At 43.2% G+C, this 23,740-nt stretch overlaps 1 protein-coding gene across 1 annotated transcript in view; it reads right to left on the bottom strand.

Annotated features, from left to right (window-relative positions):
- zfpm2a (zinc finger protein, FOG family member 2a) overlaps positions 1 to 23,740 on the bottom strand; it is a 116,429-nt gene that overhangs the window by 3,800 nt on the left and 88,889 nt on the right. The window contains exons 6-7 of the mRNA XM_076737735.1: positions 1,118 to 1,324; positions 222 to 449 (exon numbers count right to left, since the gene is read on the bottom strand). Of these exons, the coding sequence (XP_076593850.1) occupies positions 222 to 449; positions 1,118 to 1,324 (435 nt within the window). The remainder of the gene's footprint in view (positions 1 to 221; positions 450 to 1,117; positions 1,325 to 23,740) is intronic.

Genomic DNA, 23,740 nt, shown 5'->3' with positions numbered 1-23,740 from the left:
GGATATGTATATTTCTGAAAAGAAATGACAGTCATTTTTCCAAACCTGTTTAAAACACTGTCCCTGTGTCATTAACAACACTTTTGACCCCTTTTCTTTTCTCTCTCTCTCTCTCTCTCTCTCTCTCTCTCTCTATATATATATATATATATATATATATATATATGTATTTATATGTAGTGTCTGTGCAAATTCTTTGATCCATGACATTTGTCACTCACCACTGTGTGAGGTGCTCAAGTGCATTTCCAGGGCCCTGGCTCCAGAGAAGCTCTTGTTGCACTGTGGGAATGGGCAGATACTCGGGGTCTGATGGGGACCAGTGTCGTTTTCCTCCACAACTGTCTCTGGCTCCCTCTGTCGCCCACTGCAATAGTACATCAGATGGGCCTGTAGGTTCCTCTCACTCCGAAACCAGATTCCACAAGCCTTGCAGGGAAAGATGTCCTCTGGAGACACAAGGAAGGGGACAAAGGGGACATGATATCAGGATACAGTACTTTCATATTTATGCACAAGTATAAAGATAAAAAGCTTGCACAGATTCATACACACATACTCGTCTTCTTCTACAGTTCTGACTCTGAAAGCCTGTGTTAAAAGGCTTTTCCACCAAATCCTCAGCTGCTGCATATCGCTGTGTTGCTACCACTGGGTTGGTGCCCTTTCTCAAGGGCAAACAAGAACACTGGACCATCTGCTTACAGAAGCCTCCCTGTTGAGCTGAACCCAGATAGCCTTCGCTAAGTAAACAAACACACTATTTGCATGAGGCGTGTATTTTGCAATTAACACATTAGTTCGAGCCTCAGTGTGTTTATGTGAACCCAAAACTTGAAGGTCGATGGCTCTTATCTCCAGTGCAGAGACTCATCTGGGTTAATCTACGCCCAGCGGAGACGACGCTCCTTGTTAAGCAGGTGACTGAGTGCAGGCTGTGGACTGGTGTGTGTGTGTGTGTGAGTGTGTGTGAGAGAGAGAGAGAGAGAGAGAGAGCGAGAGAGACAGAAAGGGAGAAAGAACAAGACCATGCATGTGTGATTGTGCATGTCAAAACAAAAGCACGTCTCGTTCCAGCTCTGTGTATGTGTGCTTGTGTCGGTGCGCAGACACTCACTGTTGACGATGGCGGTGGGCAGGATGGAAGCCATTGCGGCCTGCTGCGGCAGGAGCTGGATGCTGTCCAGCAGCCTGGCTGGGTACATGCCCTCGCTCAGAGACATGTGGTTCACCGCCTGCAGACGCGAGTCAAAGTCCACCGCAAACGCCACCAGCTCCTCGCCCTCCATCATGTTCTTGGTGGTAGTGCACCACAGTTGGCCACCTGGACAAAACAGAGATAGAGGAGACATTTAAATGCTTGCTGTGAGAGAAGAAAAAGCTTTGCTGCATATACACATGAGTAATTCTTGACTTAAATGTCAGGGCATTATGCAACATCAGAAACTGCGCACAACATCTCAAAGACTCAGTAGTTCAATGGCGGGTTGGTTGTATAACTGTGTAGTTGAAACTGGTGAAAAGTTGGATTGTTCCAAAGTCTAAAAATGTTTTTAAACTGTGTACTGCATCTTTCCAGGAATTCTAAAATATTCTTAGCAGTATTTTACCATGAAAAGCTGGAATAAAATAAAGGGTCAATTCACCAAAATTACAAAAAAAACCCCATTTTATTCTCACTTTTTCAGATTTTTGAATGGAATTTTTGGTTGTGGTCTTCAAAACTTTAGAAATTGAAGCTACGACAGTCCTTTCCAAAATAAGTGGCCACATTACTCTGGATAATCAACAGAGGATGCCGGCACCGGTTTTCATAAGGACTATACTTTTCTGTAGTTCCAAAGAAAACTGTCCACAGTGACGTCTGTAGATTATCCAGACTAACAGAGACACCTTTTTCAGAAAGACACACTGCTTTTTAACACTTTAAATGTCAGTTTTCAATTATCTGGGCACTACAATTGAAATTCTAGTCAGCTCCATGGTTTTGGCGTGGAGGCAGAAATCTCATAGCCAGATATCTAAAACCACAACTACACAATTAAAGGTAAATAATAAATATATTTTTGTAATTTGGCTGAAAAAAACCCTTTAAAAGGTAAATTCTTTATTATCGTCTTTTTAGGCTACTGGTGATCATATCCAGAAGCAAGGCAAACCTCAGCTGGGGTAAACTGTAGCCTACAGTGCTGTTGTCAGCTGGAACACTGAGACAGGTCCTCCATATTATTAGATTGTTGTGTTTTGGGATTAAGCATTCCTCTGAAATCTTCTGAACATATTCATTAAGTCAGAGAAAGGGGGAGGGAGCAGGAGAAAGACGGGGGGGTAGAGGGAGAGAGTGAAGGTTTTAGCTTAGATAATATTTATCTCAGCACATGACAGGCTTTTCAGCTGCACTTCATTTTCCATTGAAGAGATTAAAGTTTTTAATATGACTATTTACAGAAATCTGGCTGGGGAGATAACAACAAACTATGATACGCTACTGCTAAATGGCAGAATTAGGACATTGTTTCTGAGGAAAGCTGGACAATTAATTAAAGCACGCTGTTAGCTTTCAAAGATGTGCAAACATACCGACAGAGTGTCAGGCTGAGAGGGGACATGTGATTTGAGCCCTGGCTGATGTGGAATAAAGAGAGTCCTGAGGAGAGGTGTGAAGGCAGGGGGACGCAGCTAGAAAGCCCCCACACATGTGGAACACTGATTACTCATGTTTACACAAAACCTATGAATCACCAGGTTTAAAACCACCCTGTAGACATGGTGAAGGTGCTCAAGTAAGGCTCTGTATGAAAACAATCCACTTTTCTGTGGATTTATTAGACATGGAAAACCAGGGGATGGAAACAGAGCCGCCGCGACTCTCCACTACTACGTCATGCATTATGTATAAATCATTGTTAAGTTTCTAGAATGAATTGCCCCATTATTTCAATTCAAAATTGAATATTTCAGATTTCACATCACTGTTTTGATTAAAACCTTTCTCGCCCTTCCTATCTGCTGGTGAAGCACTGAAAATTAGACCAGCACAAACGTGTCAAAGGAGTGAAATAGTATTAAAATATGCTATCTTTCAAAGTCCCATTTGTGTGCAGGCTTCCTCCCCGTGAGTGTGTGCGTGCCCGCGCGAGCGTGTGCATGTCAGCGCCTCTTTAAAGAGCAGTGCCTATCTGTCGGCCAATCTGCTGTGACGAGACACACACTTCAGGCCGCTCCACTTCATCGTTTTGATTCTGTCATACCACACACTGCCTGGAGAGGCCCTTTGAATTTTTATCTCCTAATTAAAATAACAAAACTCCTCTCCACTGTCTGCCCAAGTTACCATCAAGGTAGATACAAACTGCCACTGACAATGGCGGGGAATATATCGCAGTCATAGCCACAAAAGTTTCTCTCCTCTGAATGGATCTTTTAGTTCAGACGCGCTCAGCTTACAAAGAGAATTATGAACTAGGCCCTGATGCTCAGATACAAATCAGTGTTTTTTGGATCAATCCAAATCAAAGATACTGTATGCTCTCCTCAGCTGAAAATGAAGTAGATTATGTGGAGTCTGATGAAAATGTTTTACTGCATTTTGACAGCAGAATATGCACTCAGATTGCATCCCTTCAGCCAAGAATGCTACAGATCCATCTGTTGTGTGTGAGAATGCTGGAAGTGAGTTTTTAGGACTGCATGTCCCAGTTTTACTGAGCTTCACAAAACACTGAGGCAGCACTTGTTACAGTCACTCAACCAAGACAAGGTAGTGAGATACATGTGCTCTGGCTGCAGGATTAAGGTTTAAACTACACTTACATTGTCATCAGAATTAGAAATCATGCTGTTCCTCTCAGATTTGTGAGGTTTTTACTGCAGTTTTCTACATTATGTGTCTGTATTTTGACTGTTTTCTGAAATGCATTATGATTGTAGCTCTTCACATCAATATTTTACACAAGTCATCTAGGAATCTAAAACGTAATTCTACAAATGTCTGATTAACTATGCAACCATAACATTCACAAAAACATATACAAGTACACATACATACCTACAGTGCATATATGTACTAAGCAATGTGCACAGACTCCTGTGCAGAAACATGTCATTTTCATGCACATATGGAGATGCAAGGCATAGAAACCAGACAGCACAGAGGCGTCAGGTGGGCAACAGCCAAAGACAGTGTTCCATGAAGGAGCTCTGTCGAATGAGTTGTCATGGCGGTTTCCCTCTGACAGCCTTTTCATGACAGGTGATTTAAATCACAGAAACACAGGTGAGCCACCTATGACAATGGCACGATCCGTGTGAATGAGGGAGCAAGGGCAGGGGGAGGTGGGTCAAGAATTAGAGCAAAAGACCAAAACCATAAGTCGTGAAACTGGGGAAAAGGCTGTGAAAAGTGCAGCTTGTGATTTGCACTTGTTTGCCTGCTAACTGTCTGCAGTGAGCTGCCTTTGTGCAGTGGCCAATGCAGTTGGAATGAAGGCTATTGTCTAAATCCTCCTGCAGAGCACCTGATAAAAGAATAAAGAACTATGACATATTCTAAAAACAATGGAGGAATTAAGAGGAGACAATAGGCCAGCTGCCTCATTAAAACAATCAAAAACGGCATCCTGTACGTAGTCCAGATAATTAAAAACCACTGCTTCCTACAGTCTCTCAATACCATATCCACCAGCTCACTGAGGCCCAGAGACTATGGCTCTGCTGGCTAAATGCCCTCTTCCCTCTCTTCCCTTTGATTAATGCTTTATTTGAACATGCAGTTGAAGATGAACATATGAAGGAATTCATGAAACAAAATTATAATGCAAACCCTTTCCCCCTATAAGTACTTATAAACTAATCAAATGTCTCAGGATGAATCGCAGGGTGTGTGTCCCCTCCCCTTTGCCTAAAGCCCCGAGAGATTTCAAAGTGCAGGCATCACAGGACATTTTTTAATTTTCTCACTTTAAATGACTTTATAAGAAAACGGATGTGTACAGTATCTGTATATGTATGGGGGAGGCAGGGAGAATAGAGTATGAGATACTTGAGCAGGAATAATTTTTTTTCCTGCTCCCTGCAAACGGCTACCACCACCATATCTTAATGAAGCTGCAAACAAATCTCTCATGCCTCGTGCAAAAGCTGAGAGACAACAAAGCAGCAGAAATAACAGAAGGGCCCGGATAATTAAACTGGCCTGAAGACAGGTATTCAAATGTTGGTGTGTAAACAGCACAACTCTTTAATAGTTTAGCTGTAAAATGCGTAGTTAAGCACATCAGCACTTGCCTCTCCCATCTGTCCAAACACATTACCGTTGCAGAGGCCATTACAGCACTGGAGTACAGTCCCACTGCACCACAGCCACATATAATGGGAGGGGTTGGATGGGGCGTCTGGGAAAACTAACAGTGGCCCACTGGCATTACCTGAATGCATCACAGGGTCGTGTATTATAAAGTATCCCGGTGCACCTTGAAAAATGGCAGAGGTTGCGAACGAAGTCTGCAACATAAACTTATTTATAGAAGCACTTGATGACCATTTTATAAATTTTAAACAGCAAAAATCTCACTTTTATATCACCAGATTAAGTACGTAGCTCGCATTTTCTTTGTCAAGCCTGATGTTGATTTGCTCTTTTTACCTTGCTTTGGCTATTCTGGCCCTTAAAGTTCTTGTCTTTGTCTATTGGCCCTGCACTAACTGCTGGTCTTAATTGTGAAGGGAGGCCAGTGGTGCCTGAAGCCACAGAGAGGGTTGTAATTAAAGACCTCTACTCTCCTTGTCTTCAAATCAGCTCCAACTCCTCCTGGTCAAATGGGAACAAGCTCCTCGCACCTACGAATATCAAGTAGCTGTATGTCGTTAACCACCAGTTCTTTATTTACCAAAGCTTTGCCATAGGAGGAGGAAATGACAGCGGCACGCACACACAAAACAACTTCCCAGTCAACTTCCCTGGGTCTTGTGAAAATATTTATCGCAAATCGTGGGTGAATAATATCTGTATCTGCACCTGACAGCAGACGGTGTTGCGACAAACACTAAACAAATCCTCCTCATGAATACTGGTAAATATTTGGACTGTTTCTGGATCATCAGAATTGAACACATTAGGATGACTCATGGCTGTCAACCCCGCCATCACAATCCCTGGCCGGAGCAAGCAAGCAGCAGAAAGGAAAACGCTGAGTTAGACCCGAGCGGGAACATCATTCACAGGGTCAAACAAGCTTACTATTATTGACGGTACACTAAACTAGAATTAGCTGACTCTACTATTATTTCACTAAGGCACTGACACACATTGACTCTCTCTCTCTATCTCTCCGTCACTCTCCTCCACCTCCTCCTTCTCATGTTTTGTCTCGGCCACTAGGAGGCACTCTTCTCATGCTCAAGCTGCAGCCGGTGGGTGTTTGACTGTGATGATGCAGAGACGCCTCAGACATGGCAGAGCAGCATAGACGCCAGTCTGCCTATACATCCTTGTAGGTAGGTGCTAAAGATCTTACTCTCATGAGAAATGCATGTGGATCAAAAGGCATTCTTCTGACCTTACTTTGACTTCATTCTTGCCTGAATGTTACGTTACGTAAGCTTAAATGTGGGACCGAAATGTTCTTAGATTCCTTTTATGTTTAATACTCTTTTGTCTGTTGTTGCTGCATGTAAGTTATGACAGTAATTAAGCATGCAGGAATGCCTTTGTCACTTTTTAATAAATCTTATGTTTTACTTCTAAAATTTCAAAATTGTAGTAGAAAAAAAAAACTGTCTCCTATTTTCCAGGGAAATAAATACTGTTCAGTAAATATGTGTTTACAGGACCCTGACTTGCCTTGTCTTGTCTGACACCCCAAACCCCCAGATTTCCCTCCTTTTGCACTGCAGCGCCCAGACTAATTTTAGCATCAAGTGTTTTTGCAGATATAGCCAGTACCGAGAGCTCATGGATGGCCTCGAGCGAATGGCACGCGGGTCAGAATCCACAAATTAAAAAGTCCTCCCAGGGGAGCCTCATACACGCTGCTCTCTCAATAGTATACATTCACAGGCAACAAAGACATAAAAGCAGCACAGCACACCGAACAATGTCATTCAACACACATTTATGAATTGTCTGAACATCACAAAAACTGTTTGAAAAAAAAAAAAAAAACAACTAGCAATGATGTGATTCAGCAAATGTTTCACTGGGTAAAAATTAAATGTTTCACTTGAAATGAAAAGAGTTTCTGTGGCTGATGTCTGGAGATTCATGTCGCTTTTTCAACACAGTGAGACAGATACTGGCAGGAGGATGTTTGCCCGGTCACAGGGTGGTAATAATTTTTGAGGGACATTTAGCAGATCTTTTTTTTTTTTTTGCTTCTATTAAAGTGGATAGATATTTAGATTTCAATTCCTTACACCAGTGCATTCATTTTCTACTGAAATGTATTAAACAGAGCAGTATTTCACACTCTAAAGATCACCTGTGCTACTACAATTTTTAAAACAAACTATTTTAAGATGCGCAAAAAATCCTGAATCACAAAAATTTTCTTTTTGACATTTTTCATTTTTTCCAAACAAATTAAATACTCCCCCGTGAACCATTAACAGCTATTGAGAACATTTTACAGTTTCTATATTGCAGGTAACATGTGAGTTCTGTGCTGTCACTCAGAGACAATACCAGCCACAAATTCCTACAGTACAAAGCTGTTCTCCCTCATTAGCTGCCACACACACAGTCAGCTCCTCCCTGTCCACGGTAAAGTGGAGGAGACTATTAAAGGAAAGCTCTGACTGGCTCCTCTCCTCTCCGCTCCGCTCCGCTTTATTCTTTATTTGGACAGGTTTGTCCCATTGAGCACTCTATTAGCTATCCTTCTCTGTGGGTAGTGCTGCCTGTGTCCTGGTTGTGGCCGGCCGACATGTGTTTACTGCGGCCCCTGCTGTGGCGGCAGGCTGGTTGGGGGCCCGTCCTGACCAAGCCCTGCTAATGGGACCAGAAGACCCCTCGTGACAGGGCGCCGCTGTGTTGAGCACTGCAGCAGACCCTACCCCTCCCTCCTCTCCAGCTGCGGCCTCATGGCCCATGTCCCCCTACCCATCATGCCTCGGCGGGAGCAGGTGAACGGCGGAGGGCCAACGCCGGTGAGCTCAGTTTTCCTGGGAGAGCAGAGCGCCATCGCCACGCGCCTCAGTGGTTCCTCCAACATGGCTCCGGCCCTACGCCACATGGGCTGGCTGGCCAGTCTGTGTGTCTGTGTGTTTTTAAGTGTGTGTGTGTGTGTGTGTGTGTGTGTGTGTGTGTGTGTGTGTGTGTGTGTGTGGGGTGGGGGGTGTATGGTGGATGCCAGCCCTAATGCAAATGCTTGCCGTTTAAAAAATGGGAGCCTCTCTCCTCCTCTGTCTCTCCTCTTTGGAAAAGGTCTATTTTGGCCTTCTGGTGCTGGCAGTTATTTTTTTCCTCTCCAGAAGGACATAGAGCCAGGGAGATGCACCTGTCATCCATTTTGAAATTCAACATTATTGATCTGGTCACGGAAAAGGAATTTATGAAGTTATGTATTTTTCTTCATGAATACTTATTGATTTGTGCCGTCAAACATGGACCTTTCTTATTTGCAAAGTGTTTCTGTGCCTTATTTACGAGCATGCTAATTTAGTGTTCACAGCACAGCAACACACACACACACACATACATACACACACCAGTCACCGGTGCAACATCCCAGCATGCCCTCTGTCTCTGCACCCCTGTAATTCTACATATTGCTTAAAGTATGTGCTAATTAAATTTTCTGTCGGTTTGCAAGAGAAATAAATAATCTGCAGCTAAAAGGCCTAATTGCGTTTGTCACATTGTGTCTCGGTGGCTGGGACATCGGGAGCACAGCCGCTGCCCTTGCTCATTGCCATTCTGTCGTCCTGGCAAGCCCCCGCGCTGCCCCAGGTATCACCACGCGGCCATCTGGAGCCGACATCTGTCTCTCTATTGATCACAAGGGTTTAGCACTTGATCAAACAGACTGCGACAGGAAATTGCTCTTTTCCCCACAGAAAAGGCCAATCGCCTGCGTGAGGGTAATAGAGTGGAACTGAGATGCAGCACCAGCGCGGTGGGCAGGCGGGCACGGGCATAGCCAGGCAGGCAGCGGCACGGCGGTGTCAGCCGCTGTGGAGGTGGCAGGGATGGCACAAGTGCTAAAGTCCACTGCCATGTTAGCAAGACCACATTTCTAACCTTTCTGCTCATGCACCAGCAGCACTCATAATAATACAGTACTAAAATCTTTCCAAATGATAATTTACAGTCATGCAAATTTTGAGGTTTCCTCTTCGAGCACACGACTGGAAATCTGTGTATGTATGCAGAAGATGAGACCATCACCTCTGATTAAAAAAACTGTCATTTGAAGAGCAGAATTTATCTTTCAAGTCATTCAGGTAAATGCCTATGCCAACAGCTGTCTGAAACTGTTAGAAAAGCTGGATGCAAGTGAAATATGCTACATGATAAGTACACCAGATGGTGGGAAATTAATGTATTTCTTCTGAGAAAAAAAAAAAAAAAAAATCTAAATACCTGAGCATTAACACCAGGGCTCAATTCTGTTATTTGAAAAGGTCTTTCGGTCAGATTTTATGATAATTAAAATACATGACAGAGGAAAATTCCTCCAATGTATAAACCTTTTTTTTTTTCTTTTTAATTTAAAAAAATATGAGTTTAATATGTAACTGAGCACCCGAGTGTAATGTTTCAACAGTGGGAAACCCCTGACAAGGCTGCAGTTGTCTCTTGCTCACTGGTATCCCCAGTGGAGTTCAACACTATTAGTGCCTGAGGTGAACTGCTCCTGAATGTGTGTTACAGTCTGTTAGCTAAGGCTGTGGTCCACATCTAAAATTGTGGCTTCTCTCTGCTCAGGCATGCTTTCGAGGCACTCACTGTAACACCATGTTTAGCAAGTATGGACAATTTGATACTGAAGGTGACATTTATTCAGCATTGTAGAAAATATTTAATTGTTCCTGCAGAGAGCGAGATATGTTTCCCCTTGCCTACAGTGCTGGGATTGTCCTTTGGAATATGATGCAAATTTGGGATGAAGCAACTAATTCCTTCCTTGCACCCCAGTACACCCCCTCCCTCAATCCTCCGCCAGCCTCCATCCTCCCCAGACACGAGGATTCTGATTAATCGTGTGACCGCCCCTCGTTTTGCATTTTACACAATCTCACGGCTCCACGGTGAGATGTGTGAGGTGTTTTGCCACTTTTGGCAAGCTGAAAAGATGTAGCCCAAGGAAGAACAAGTCGAAAGTATGAGGGAAAAAAATATGACCAGGGGACGTGATAAAAAATTATCAGCCAGTGTGTTTTCCTGTTTGGTTTTAATCTACATTTAATTAAATTCTTATCTGCTGTGTGCTTATGGCTGCATTTGAATGGCGAGGCTGCATTCATTATGAATGGTAAAATTGAACTCAGTACATTGTGTGTGGCCCAATAAAGAAACAAGACTCTTATTGCAGTGCATGCACAAGCTCCGACAGACATGCGGAAAAAATAAGTCAATTAAGATCGGTCTTTAAATTACCGCTGTATCAAAACAAGGGGCGGGAGCATGCTCCATAATAGAATCCTGACAGCGGAGAGAGCACAGTTGACTGTTGTTAATATACATCCCATTTGATACAGCCAATTGTATTAGCTTGTTTATGGAATGCACACAGTTGATGCACACTAGATTTACTAGTCTGTCATGATAGTTCATAATCGACAGTGCTGGGGAAAAAAAAAAGTTGACTTCAATGAATATAGAGGTCAAATGAAAAATGGCTGCAGCAGTATAATAAGAGTTCCTCATAAAGATTCTGCTGGTTTTTTTATCTGAATGTTAGAGGTCAACAGCAAAGGTCAGTGACAAAATATGCAGACAATATGGGGACCACAGCAGATACTGAAGAGTTAAATCCAAAGGAGTGGAGAGGAAAAAAAGATGCAGCTCCAAAATTGTAATACTATTGACAAAAGACACACAGCTTATAACGGGCGGGCGGCACTTCATAAGCTAAGAACAATATCCCATAGGCAGCACCCCGGAAAACGTCGAAAAAGACCCTGAGCCGATACTACAAAGTTGGGCCCCGGCAAAATCCCTAAATCTTCCCGTTTGCTTATTCCGAGCTGCGTGGGGGGAGAGGGAAGCTCCCTGCTGCCTGCCCATGTTTACAGAGCCGTTCTCATCTCTAGGCCTTGCTCATCCACGGCACTGACACACGGTGTCGACATGATTAGGGGTCTGCCTTTGCATAGGGCTGCATGTGTGTGCGGGGGGTGGAGGATCGGCAGATGAATGACTTTGGTGCATCGGAGAGGGATCACAGCAGATAATCGCTCCCGACTGCTGCGCCGGAGCTCTCAGATCTGGTCTTTAAAATAATGTTCGGAGTCAAGTCTCTCCAAAGCTTCTCGCAGGTTATCTGCCACATTTTATGTTTGCTGTTTAAATCTTAACAGGACACAAGCAGCAAGGGAGAGCAAATATGTCTGGAGTCGGAGGAACCGGAGTGGAAATGTTATTGCGAGGGGTGAAGATTAGCTGAAGCAGGGGCTGAGGAGATGAAACTCCTCTCTATTCGAACGGCTTTCGTTCCTCCAGAAAAACTTGGAATGTTGAATTTAACCTTGGGAGGCTGGATTCCTGCGACGAGCACGGTGGGGATAATGAATCTGACCTCTTGCTGTAACTGACATCATTCAAAGGCATTCGCTCAAACACATAACAAACACCAAATCAACTTAAGTACATTTAAATACAGACCACCACTAGCACCAGACAGTGTGAATACAGTACAGCATAAATTCCAATATCATAAATACTGCTATCACACAAACAGAGGAGCCATAAAGTACGGCTGCCTGTGTCTGGGACTATAAACCTCTGGCGTTACTCATAGGGAATAAACACACATGCACAATTTACTGCACTAGATCCCCCCTTTGTTTATCTTTTAAATAAGCACACTTTATCAACCTCCTGCATAAGCAAATTGCATGCAATGTGTGTTGTTTTAACATTTGATATGCTGTCCAGAAGATTCATTTCTCCCTACGAATTCAATTGTCTTTGCAATATCCTGCTGCCATAGGCATCAGGCCCCATCACCTGTTCGTTATCACTGGCCGTCCTGTTTGGGAGCTCTTGAAACGGTGCCATGGCATTGACTCTCAGTTAACAGCAGGTCTCTGAACTTCTCACGCTTGATAGCGGAGGCTGGAAAATTACGCTAACAACTAATTAACATCATAAAGAGCGTTTAAATGGACGGACGACACCTGCAACCTTCATTTGCACACGCTAACGCAGAATTACCTGTGTTTTTATTTTTGCAGATAACGCATGCATTTTTTAACACCTTTTAGAATATTCATTTATCCGTGGCCGGCTTTAGAATTGGCACCACTGTCCTTTTTACTATGTGCTGTCAAAAAAAGCCACCAGGCCAAAAATAATAATTGTCAAAACAGAGAGCTGGCAGAATTCCTAAAGCTGTTTTTATTCTCTGAGTTTGTATGCACCTTAAAAAAAAAAAAAAAAAAAGTGCACCGCTATATGCTGTGCCTGAAATAACACACTCCATTTCTAATTTCTATTTGAATATAAAATATTTCCAGGCGGCAGACATGGACCTCCAGTTACTGGTCCAAATAACAAAGTGCTGCCTGTCAGTCTGAGACACTTTGCTGGCTGGCTGAACTAAGCTGGTTTAGACTGACAAGTCTTCAACAGTGGCAGCCTCAGCTTCCTCTGGCAGGCCTCTGGAGTCCTTTCTCGCTCCGGCTCCCAACCTCAGAGTCTTTCACTGGAGATGACCACAGTACGCTCAAGTATCCGTGTTCTTTGAAACCACCCTCTCTGTGTCTTTCCTTTAAAGGTCTGAAACAGCTGCTAACTTCCACAGGACTGTAATGCACTCACACCTCATTACAGAGCCACATTATGGACTACAGCAGTAATACGGCTTTAATCTTCTCCAAATCGTTATAAATGTCAAGCTGGGGCCAGGGACTTCCCAGTCTACTGCACCAATGGCTTAGCCTGCTATCCCCTCTTTTCCGTATTAGCCATAGCCACAGAATTACATTCACTGCCAGATCCCCTGAAACTTTCAACCCTTTTGTTCCAACATTCAATGCACCATTAACATACCCTTTGAAATTTTCTCTCCCCCTCCTCCCAAAAAAGCCCCAAACAGCTAAATATGAAAACAGTTGATACCCCTACCCTGCCACATACACCCCTATCCCGCCCGTACCTCCCCCTTCTTTTCCTTAGCCTCTCCTAATGAGACGCAACATCCCTGTCTCTCCACTGAAGGATCCAGACTTCCTGTGTGATAGAGAGACTGCGGCTGTTTATTAATAATGAATTTGGATGTTTGCGTGTGGAATGTTATCAGCGCGCACACAATCCCACCAATAGTTTGCCCTGATGGGGTAGCTGGGTTCCTCATTAGCAGAACATATTTAATCCAGAAGTTTCTTATCAAATGTCACACCTGCATCTCTAAATGGCATTTTCACATTCATTCGCCTGTATTTGGGAGATGAGGCTCCAAGGTGCTTTGCAGAGATTAAGAAGGAGAGAGAGTGCAAGCTTATTTTATCATTTAGCGGGTCTGGAAGGAATCCAAGGAGTTTTTGTCTTGTTGTTGTAATTAGAAAGCCTTTTAAGTGATAACGCCTGCATAGGAATATGAATATGTAGCGATCAGGCCAGTCCCCCCCCCTCCACTCTCTCTCTCTTTCTCTCTCGCTGTCTCGCTTCTCTTCTCTCTCTCTCGGCTTTTTTAAATTGTTGAATGCTGAGTTTTTGTTCTATGTACAGCAAGGATTAACTGAGGAGCTTCAGAAGTTTAATGAAAGACTTGAAAGTGCGCACTTTTCCTTGTTTCTGGCTGTGACAATGTTTCTTTTTCCTGTGCGAGAGCGGACATGACATGAGTACAACTTTTGTTTTTATACCTACAGCATAAAGGGTGGACTTCACTTTCCTTAAGGACACATTTCAGCTGACAAAACGTAATGTACAGAAACATAAGAAACTGTTGTTTGATCAAAAATTAAAAGACGTGTTTAATAAAATATAGTGCTGTTCTATATTCAGCCTTCACTGAGCACATGAACCCATTTCAAACCAGCGGAGAATTGAACATTTTCTGCAAAAAAGCTCAAATATTTAACATTTCCTGTTACAACAATCCACTCCAGTTGCAGAAAATAGAGCAGGTATGCAGTCCCCCTCTCAGTAGTGGCATTTAGTCCCTGTGTATATCCAGAAAAGCTGCTGCTAACCATCGGGCCAGAGATAAGTGCAAAACTGAGAAGTATTGATCCAGTAATAGTGGTTCACGCTTTGACTCTGACACCTTAACCCTGCAGACATAATGTCATAGCCTCTTATCCTTTCCTCTTAACACAACCTGCCTATCTCCCACAAGCTGTCACCTCTAGTAATACGCTTCTCAAAAGCTCCCCTAAATCACTGAAATCATTGCACTTTCAGACATTATTTATTTTCCCACCTCTTAAAAGTGAAGCATGATTTACAGTTCGGTAAAAGGTTGTGCTTTTTTTTTTTTTTTTTTTTTCCTTTCCTCCTCTTCAACCATTTCCCTCTACACCTACTAACGCTTTCTGTCAAGGTAATTCCATTTCTACCATTGTAAGAGCTGCTATGTAGCAATTACTATGTTAGGTCTGTGTAATTGTGTTGGCTTACAGCGCATGATAAATACAGTCGAGCTAGAACCTGCATAGTGATCCCAGATGTATGCTGGTTTAGACATTTTCATTAACTGAAAGCGACACTGTGTAACAGTGTGGTATTACACCCTGGCAGGTATGAATGAAGTCTAATACAGCTTAATTACTCCACAGCTAAATATGTATTGTAGGGATCCCTTATGTGGGGCTTTTTATCTGTTACAAATCACAAGTTGAAACCACTGGAGGGTGGGAGTGATAATTAGTGAGGTTTTAGGCATCCAGAATTCTAATAGAAAAATGCTTAAATGAATCCAAACATTCTCACATTCAAAAGGCTTTGAATGATCAGACATTTTGCTCCAACTTTTTTGATCAATTTGTCTCAAAAGTCTACCACTAGAGCATCTAGGCCATCGCTGAAGGATGCCAAACTTTGACATTATATGCAAATTTTGTTTATTATCTTGCAGGCAGCACAGATCCTGCCTTGGTTGGGCTGTTGCAGCCCACAGCAACTTCCAAGCAAGGTTTATGCACAAGGGTTTCTAATTAGCTCTCTGAGGGCCGCAGTTAGTGCAGCAGTTTTCACAACAGCCGTTGGGAAGTTGAACACTAACTTGGAGGGCTCCATATGTTGCCCAGGAGGCCTAAGAGACAGACTGATCCTGTGTGCTTCACATTGGAAGACACTATGTTCACTCCTGAGAGCGGCTTTTCATTCTTCTGTGGATGGAGAGGGAAAAGTAGCCAAACCAATGAATGGTGTTCACCATTATTTATGTGCTGCATCTTTGCGCTGCCTTCATTTAAAATATATCCCTTTAAATATAGAGGCCTTAATGCATAAGACATTGATTCAAAGACATTCAGGCAAACTAGAAATTCACAAATGAGAAGCCTGACTTTTGAAAATCAACCTATGCATCAGTACAATTTGAAGACTTATCTAAACATGTTCAAGATTTGTATCGATCCATTAAAGCGGCGAATCACAACCCCCCCCCCAACATACTGCTGTTTGACCATATGTTCTACATTACTTCTTCTCCAATGTCTAAAAAGTCCAATTTGAGATGCTTGAAGGACTCTGGGTTTCATGCTGACGGCTCACTCTGAACCACAGCACAGCATAGTTCTGATTCATTACTGTCCATTTGACTGTGCAGCTCCGACATCAGCAATATCCATGTAGTGTCAGTGTCTCCCACGAAGGCCTCAGCTAACCCTCATCTCTAGGTGCTAACTGAGCTTCTATTTCAAAGCACTGACGATCTTATATCTCCTTCAAAAGCAGATTTTTCGCTGAAGAAATCCCCGGTTCACCCTCCCTCTCTGCGCTCTCTTTTCCTGAATTGCCATCTCAGTTTTCCTCCCTTCACTCTCAATCAGCATGCGTTCTGCTTTTGACCCGGCGGCGCAAAAAAAGACAATGTGCCTCATTAACTGAGGCATCACACTGGCTTTTTCAACTTATTGTCTCTCGCACCTTATCCGGCCCTTCATCTTAAACTTGGAATAAATTAGAACGATAACGATCGGGTGTGTGCCATTAGTCACAAATGAAGTGGTTAGCGCAAAAAAGGGGGAAGATAAGGCTGAGATCTGATGCCGATTCATAAAAGGGAAGGCAGATTGTTGTAAAATGGCAGATAGACCGTGCAAATTGGGTGCCGACATCATGAGGCAATGTTATTACCAAATTAGCTTGTGCTTTTTTCCCGCCCATCCTGATCACAACCTTGGGAGGAATGGCAGAGAAAAGACACCACGCTCACAGACATTATTCTTTGAACAAATACTTCAGATTAAACAGGAGGCACTGATGCTGCCTTTACCTCTAAGATGTATTTGCTTTTAATTCATACATTCGATTGTGACATTTTAAACAATTTCTCTATTGAGACTCAAGGCATTATGGGCCAAATGACAGTCCTGAGTAAATAGGAAATGGGAGAGGATGGGGTCTTGATAAGAGAATGCAGTGTTTGTTCAAGTTGAGGCCGCAGCTACCGTTGGCTAAGGAATGTCTTTTGTTCTCAGGTGCAGCTTGGTCTGTATCTGATGTTTAGTCATGGCCTTACAACTTAATACTTCTAATATTTGGTGGAATAATTTATTCCAAAAAGGGATTTTCAGAGGAGAATCTTTTAGCTAAACTTGGAAAAGAGAACGAGGACAATAACCTAATTCAGTGCAGAGGACAATTATCATGTAAAAAAGCAACCGAGTGACACATCGCAGGCCGAGGTAGCATCACTCCTTTCTGAAGAAGACAAACTGGTAGATTGAAGGTCTCTTGAATCCGGGCTGTCGCTGGGGGTAGGGGAGCTCTTGTAATTTGCGGAACTGAATCCATGGAGCGGGCATAAGGGAATAAGTTGGAAGGGGAAGAAGACAGAGAACAAACCTGGCAGGCACGTTGAGGCCATGCCAGTCCTGCCTGCGCCACGCGGTGTGGCAGGGGGGCAGTGCCAGGAAATGTGGCAAGAGGAGGAAAGATCAAACAACAAGGGCTGCAGATCTCCACCAATCTGCTCTGTATTAATGTCAGAGCCAAGGAGCAGCTGAACCAGACGTGATCCACAATGTGTGACAGCGATGCGTGTGTGTGTGTATGTCCGTGTGTGTGTGTCTATATGACCATTCGCCGCAAACTGGACCAAATTCATAATGGCCTGGTGGTATGAGAGACAACTCAAAACTGTCATAGAGTGTGAAACATTTTTCCAACTTGTCCTCAGAAACTTGAGGACAGCAAACAGTCAGGAGTTTGCTGTCAGACTGCATTATTAATTTCTTTACTGTGACGTTTAGGATTCAAGCAGCAGCGCTTACGGTTTCATTCTGAGGTGTTTTGCACGTGTCTGGATGTCAGACACACAGTAGCCCATGATGGAGTGGTGGGAACCTGGTGCCTGTATCGACACGCCTCTCAGCTCCAGTGGGCTGCACACCCGGGCCTGCATCCTGCTCCAAAAACTTGTTCTGTATAGCCGCAATAAAGCAAGCAGACGGCAAATGAGCTCCACGCTGCCATCGTTCCCTCCCGGACAGATGGCAAAATTAGACAATATGCTTTCCAAAATTACACTGAAATCACATGGCTGCGTGTCTGTCTGCCTGCCTGCCTGTCTGTCCGTCCGTCCCGCATGGCATCCCGGCCATCTTTGCCGGGGTGTGGCGCCTGGGCAGGGGCGGCTTGGTGTTTGGGATGATGAGGAAGCTGGAGCCAGCCTCATTGCTGTTGATTGATATCGGAGTGGTGCGATGGGATGTAGGGCCAGCAGGAGCATTGGTGGACGTGGGGAAGAGAGGGGGGCTACATGGGCATAGGGATTGTTGGAGGGGGGGTGGGGGGGTGGCAGTGAAGCTAGGGAATGATTCTATGACAATGCATGATGAACAGCCTGCTATTTGGAGTGCAGGAGCCAGTTTGTAGTGCTGGGTCCTTAGAGAGATGTGGGAGGAGAGCAAATGTTTGAGGAGCGGACTCTGCAACTGCTGAATCTCCCAGTGCTCCATGTATTTTGGGAGTGACACAGAGCATCTTATGGCAATATTAGCCTCTATCCCTCCTTGTCTTTTTGAATAGAATCTTGAACCGGAGACCGATAATGGTATCTCCAACTGATATGGGAGTCTCTGCTGCGAACTGGGAAAGGTCTGCTGTTTTGGGGGGAATCTCTGTAGAAAATCTTGTCTGTGGGAAATTACGTTATTCCTCTGCTATATGCAGCGTGAGATAGAATTGCAGAAGTTGGCAGCTTGACTATCTTGTCATGTAAATAATTTAGCAGCAGGGCCTTCCCCCAGCCCTCCAAAAAAAGAAACTGCTTCTTTCATACTTACATTATAACCTAATTTGGAAGTACGGCACAGAATATAGATTAATGAAAGACTTATTTGGACTGTAGCTGTAAAAAGACAAACCAGGACCATAAAATAGGACCGTTACAAACAATTTAAAAATCACAAGTATAATGATGCAAATGAACTCTTTACAGCTTTAAATACACCTTGTGCTCAGCTGCAATGATTAAAGTATCAATTTGAAAGTGAAAAATATTCTCTAATTAACTAAATAAACATAAACACAGCCATTACTGGGATGAAAGTGGAGCTGCAGATGGCAGGATAGTCTGATTCTGGACTCAGTCATGAATATAGTAGCCAGACAAAGTGAGTAAGAATTGGGAAGTTACGCAGTGGCTGAAAGTGTTGGGACTTTCTGAAGAGACTAATGGTATATATTCAGTAGAATGATCACAACCCCAGACTGCTCATTGCTGGCTTTGATTGGCCTCCCGGTCTGTCGCTTGGGAGAACCCTCAGTCCCCTCGGTGACAGCTCTGTCTCCGTCTTTGTGCCCTGTTCAAGCAATTACGCCCAGCTACATGTTTTCATATGGGAATGGATGAGGAAAGGGAGGGTGATGGTAGAAGAGGGGGGTGTCATGTGAAAAAGTCATTTTGGCGCTGCACTCTTCAGTTCCGGTCATGCTCTGTACCGATGCAAATTAAAACCTCCCCAGTAGCCTATGTAAATATTCTGCCTACTGTGCTGCGCTTTAATGAGCCATGATATGAAAGACATCTAAAACCAATGGAAAATAACTGGCCACTTAAAGGTGGGGTGCGTCTGACAGGTGACAGGTAGAGCCAGGTTTAAGGCAGGGTTGTGTGGTGGGGGGTGGGCATTGGGTTTGCAGGATGATGGGGGCAGACCAGCTCTGGCATTCAGGAATAATCTGGAGCTGTGAGCTGCAAGCCAGAGGAGAGTAACCAGCTTTTTAGCCCCAGGCATTTCAAAGAATTCTGGGTGGCGGTGGTGGAGAGGGAGAAGGGGGGAGCAGGTGGGGATTGTGTGTGTGTGTGTGTGTGTGTGTGTGTGTGTGTGTGTATGTGTGTGTGTCTGGGTACCTGGAGTGTGCTCATTTTTAACGGGGTGGGATGTTGTTAGGTGAGAAGTGAAAAGAGACAGTTACTATGTCTCCTGCCTTGAGACACAGCTCATTGTCACCAACTTAAAAAATGTACATAATTTCCCTCTGTGCACACACGCGCCCGCACACACACACACACACACACACACACACACACACACACACACACACACACACACACACACACACACACACACACAGACAGACACACACACAGGCAGACACATACAGCCCTCAATCCTCTAATAACCTGTCTTCTAAAAACCTTACAAGGATTACCTATCTGGAAATCTGCTTTGTATGCAGAATGTGATGGCGGAATGGAAATGAGCAACTGTTCAAGATGGCGCTTACCAAAAAGGGAACCACATCTGCACAAACCGATTAATCCGAAACATTCAGAGGAATCTCAAGTCATTTACAATATCACAGAATCCATAATCAAGATTCACTGCCAGAGCCTGAGTCTGCGGCACAGAGTCAATGCCCAGTTCAATGAGGGCTGATGGAATGTATAATTTCATGACAGATGCACGCATTCACAGGGGAACACAAGGTCATTTTAACATTCACAGGCAAAAAATACAACAACTTACCCTAGAAAGGAAACGTACACCCAATTATTAATGTGCAAAAGGGGGTAATAGCAAATGAAATGTGGGAATCGTTTGTTCACTGATAGCAGAGCATTCATAAAATGTATATTTAGCATTACACATATATATGTTGTGTTACTTTTAATAGTGACTTATCTTTGTAGCTATTTAGAAAAACGGCATCCTATGGATATAAATATGCGTCCCTAATTGGACAAATCCCTGTGTATGCATAGCATTAATTAGGATGATCATGTTTATTGTAAAGATTATGAGCTTATTTGTTCTAACAGGTGACTCACTGACAAGACACATTAGAAACAAACCACTGTGGTCTTGGACTCATAGTGGGAGGAGACCAGTTCAGTGTGTGGCAACTTGAATGCAATGCATTTCAAATGTGTAAATGGGCCAAACAGATATGTAGATTTTGAAAAAATCTATGGCATGGTTTGTTGGTTTGAACCTTGCCAAGCCATGCTAAATCCAGTCTTTAAAGCCACGCAGCGAGCTATAAAGGTAGGAGCTGGCTGATAGGCTGGTGAGATCCATTGTTGTTGGGCCATCTGACAGTCTAACTCGTGAGGAAGGGGGAAACACAGGAACAAACCAGTGGGGTGCCTTATGAATTTAGACTAAGTTGAGATTCAACATTTGGCCAAAACACACTCTCTCCTGTGAACTGTCAACAAATGCAAACCAAACCCACCATGAACCGTACTCGTGAAAAAGCATTTTGCCAGTGCCTCTTTGTAATCTGTCATGTGGTTTAACATGGGGGCCACTTTGACAACACATGCCAGAATCGCTCATCTGGGGTTAATGGAAGCAACAATGTGCAGACAAATAAATAAAACTAACATTGCTATGAATCCTTGTTTAGCAGACAGCTTTAAACAGCTTTAAAGCTGAAATAATGAATATTTTTTATATTCACATATGCATATGTGTAATGTGAAAGGGATCATAGTCATGAAGCTGTAGAGAAAAATTACCCAATTCTGCGACTCCTCTCAGCTCCATAGGGCTTTTAAGCCTCTTTCAGCTCGTTGTTTTGGTTTTATGGTCCACCGATTCTGCTCTCATTACTCCATTTTCGGTAGCAGCAGCTTGTTTTTTTTTAACAACAGAGCTCTTGATAAAACCCTTAAAGGCTACAAGCCCAGTACACAATAGCAGACACACTTAGTGACTAGCTTATGAATGTAACAGCTTGCAAGTTAAAGCAGACCTACCAAATTGATCAAAACAGAGCTAAAAGGAAAGAACATTCATTCATTCATTTGGTGGCCAAACATCAGACTCAAAATGAATGCAATTGTTACTCCATGTCAGGCGTTAATAGGCAACTTTTTGGGACCAGCGTAACCCTGACATGTTATTCAGCAAATTAACTAATATAGCTTTGGAAAAAGTAACTAAAACTCATAGATATGAATGAATACGGTGAGAGAGGTCATTTTTCCTTCGGGACACTGAAATAAAAAGTTCACGGCAGTTGCTGCGTGAAGATGAGATGCATCTATTGGACCACTTTGGGTCTTTTGCTCTCCTGCGTCCCCCTGCCTGATTGCAGAATGGCCTTGCGAGGAGCCATCTCTCACCCTGCCAACTTTGTGTGACCTTGCGGGCCTGAATAAGACTGTAAAATTGATTCAGCTCCTGTAATAAAAGCGCATACACATTATCAGCATTCTAATTATAATTAATACAGGCAGCGGCGGCAGACCCATTATTTACGACGGGGGTCTATGGTAAGCAAACACAACAATAATCTGCTCCATATTTTTATTGATATGTTGATGAATGACTCTCTTTCACACAAAACACCTATGGAATGTCTCAGTGGCTGATCATACAAGTGCGGATTATTTCATTGTCGGTTTCCTTCACCCCTGCTCCCCTCCCGCCTCACCTTTCCCTCAACCTCTCCTCTTGAGTCTTTCATTACCCCTTTGTTTGTATCACCTTAAGTCCCTGACTCCAAACCTCATTACTGAGAGCTGGATCAGGTGATAGAGTCATCTAACCTCCAGGAGGTGAATTACTGTCAGAAAGAAAGCGTCCACCACAAACGTCACACAAAGAGATACCCAGCGCATAAACCTCCATACCTAGATCTCAAGGGAGGCAGCCACAGACATTTCAAAACATGTCTGATGTTAAAATCTGTGTCAGCGATGCTTGGATTCTGAATTCAACACTGGAAGTGCCAAACCACAGTCAGTTTTTGGCTAATTTAAATTGTAGCATGAAATATCAGTCCAAAAGAGCCTCCAGTGACTGTTAGAACCACTTTGCGAACAAACCTGCATTGTTCCACTTTCTGAATAATGTAATCATAATAGTAATTGCAGTTTTATCTTTTAGATAGACCAGATTTTAGATTTTGAAAATCTGTGTTAAAATACTGTTGCAGTGGTTGGAAAAGAAAAAAAAAAGCTTTCATGTGAAGTTAAAATCATTCGTTTTATCAATGGATTGTATACTAGATCCAGAGTGTAGACTGCTGGCAACGAATGAGAGACTGCTACTTTATTAAACAGTCTCTGAATATTCTCTATCCAATAAATATCTGGTTTACTGAGCACAAAAGACCCCACTGCCTCACAGTCAAAGTGTGTAAAATAAAAAGACAGCAACCTTCATATCTAGGTTATCCTTTATAATTAGGTGTCTATGTAGCTTATGCCATTTCCCCTGTTTGATAATTGTAGTCCATCCCTCCTAATTTTGCACAGACTCAGAAAAAAATGCTTATTTGTGCCTATCTTCCTTATTAATTCTCCTCACAAATCCTTGATTATTTTCCAATCCTTTCCTCTGATATCTCTGGCTCTGTTTGTCTGTTTCACTCACTCCTCCACTGAGCAGTCTGCCTTCCTTCTCAATCGCCTGTTTTGTTTCCCGTTTTAATGAACAGTTGGATTCTTTTATTTCTCTACAAGTGCTGGATTTGCCTTATCACCCCCCGTCCCTTTGAGGGTTGCCAATTGGTTTTATCCATGGATGTATCATTTCTTAGGCTTCCTCTTTTTTTCTCCACAAAGAGAAAGAACCACTCCGTCAACAAGCCTCTCCGGAGCCAGAGATTAAAAACCTCAACATCACCTACCTTCCAGCGCTACTCCCAACTGGTTTGTGTAAAACTCAATTAAACTTGTCCCCACTGAATTTCACATTACAGTACATTAAAAGGAAATTCTTCAAGCGTGATGACAAAGCTCAAACCTAGCTTCAGAGCCGCTATTTAGGAGCTTTCCTAAACGTTGTAGTCTTCAGGGTTTTGGCCTCATGTCGATGCAAAAGGCGCTAAACACAAAGACAAAGAAAAGGTTTCTTTTGACTCGGGAGAAAAACAAACTTTATGATTTATTTATTTACAGACACGCTGAAAGTCACAGCGTCTGCTTGATACGCTGCATACAAA

Source organism: Chaetodon auriga, chromosome 8, assembly GCF_051107435.1.
Source record: "Chaetodon auriga isolate fChaAug3 chromosome 8, fChaAug3.hap1, whole genome shotgun sequence".
NCBI lineage: Eukaryota > Metazoa > Chordata > Actinopteri > Chaetodontiformes > Chaetodontidae > Chaetodon > Chaetodon auriga.
The sequence above is the reverse complement of the archived record's forward strand: the minus strand, read 5'-3'. Positions and strand labels throughout refer to the sequence as shown.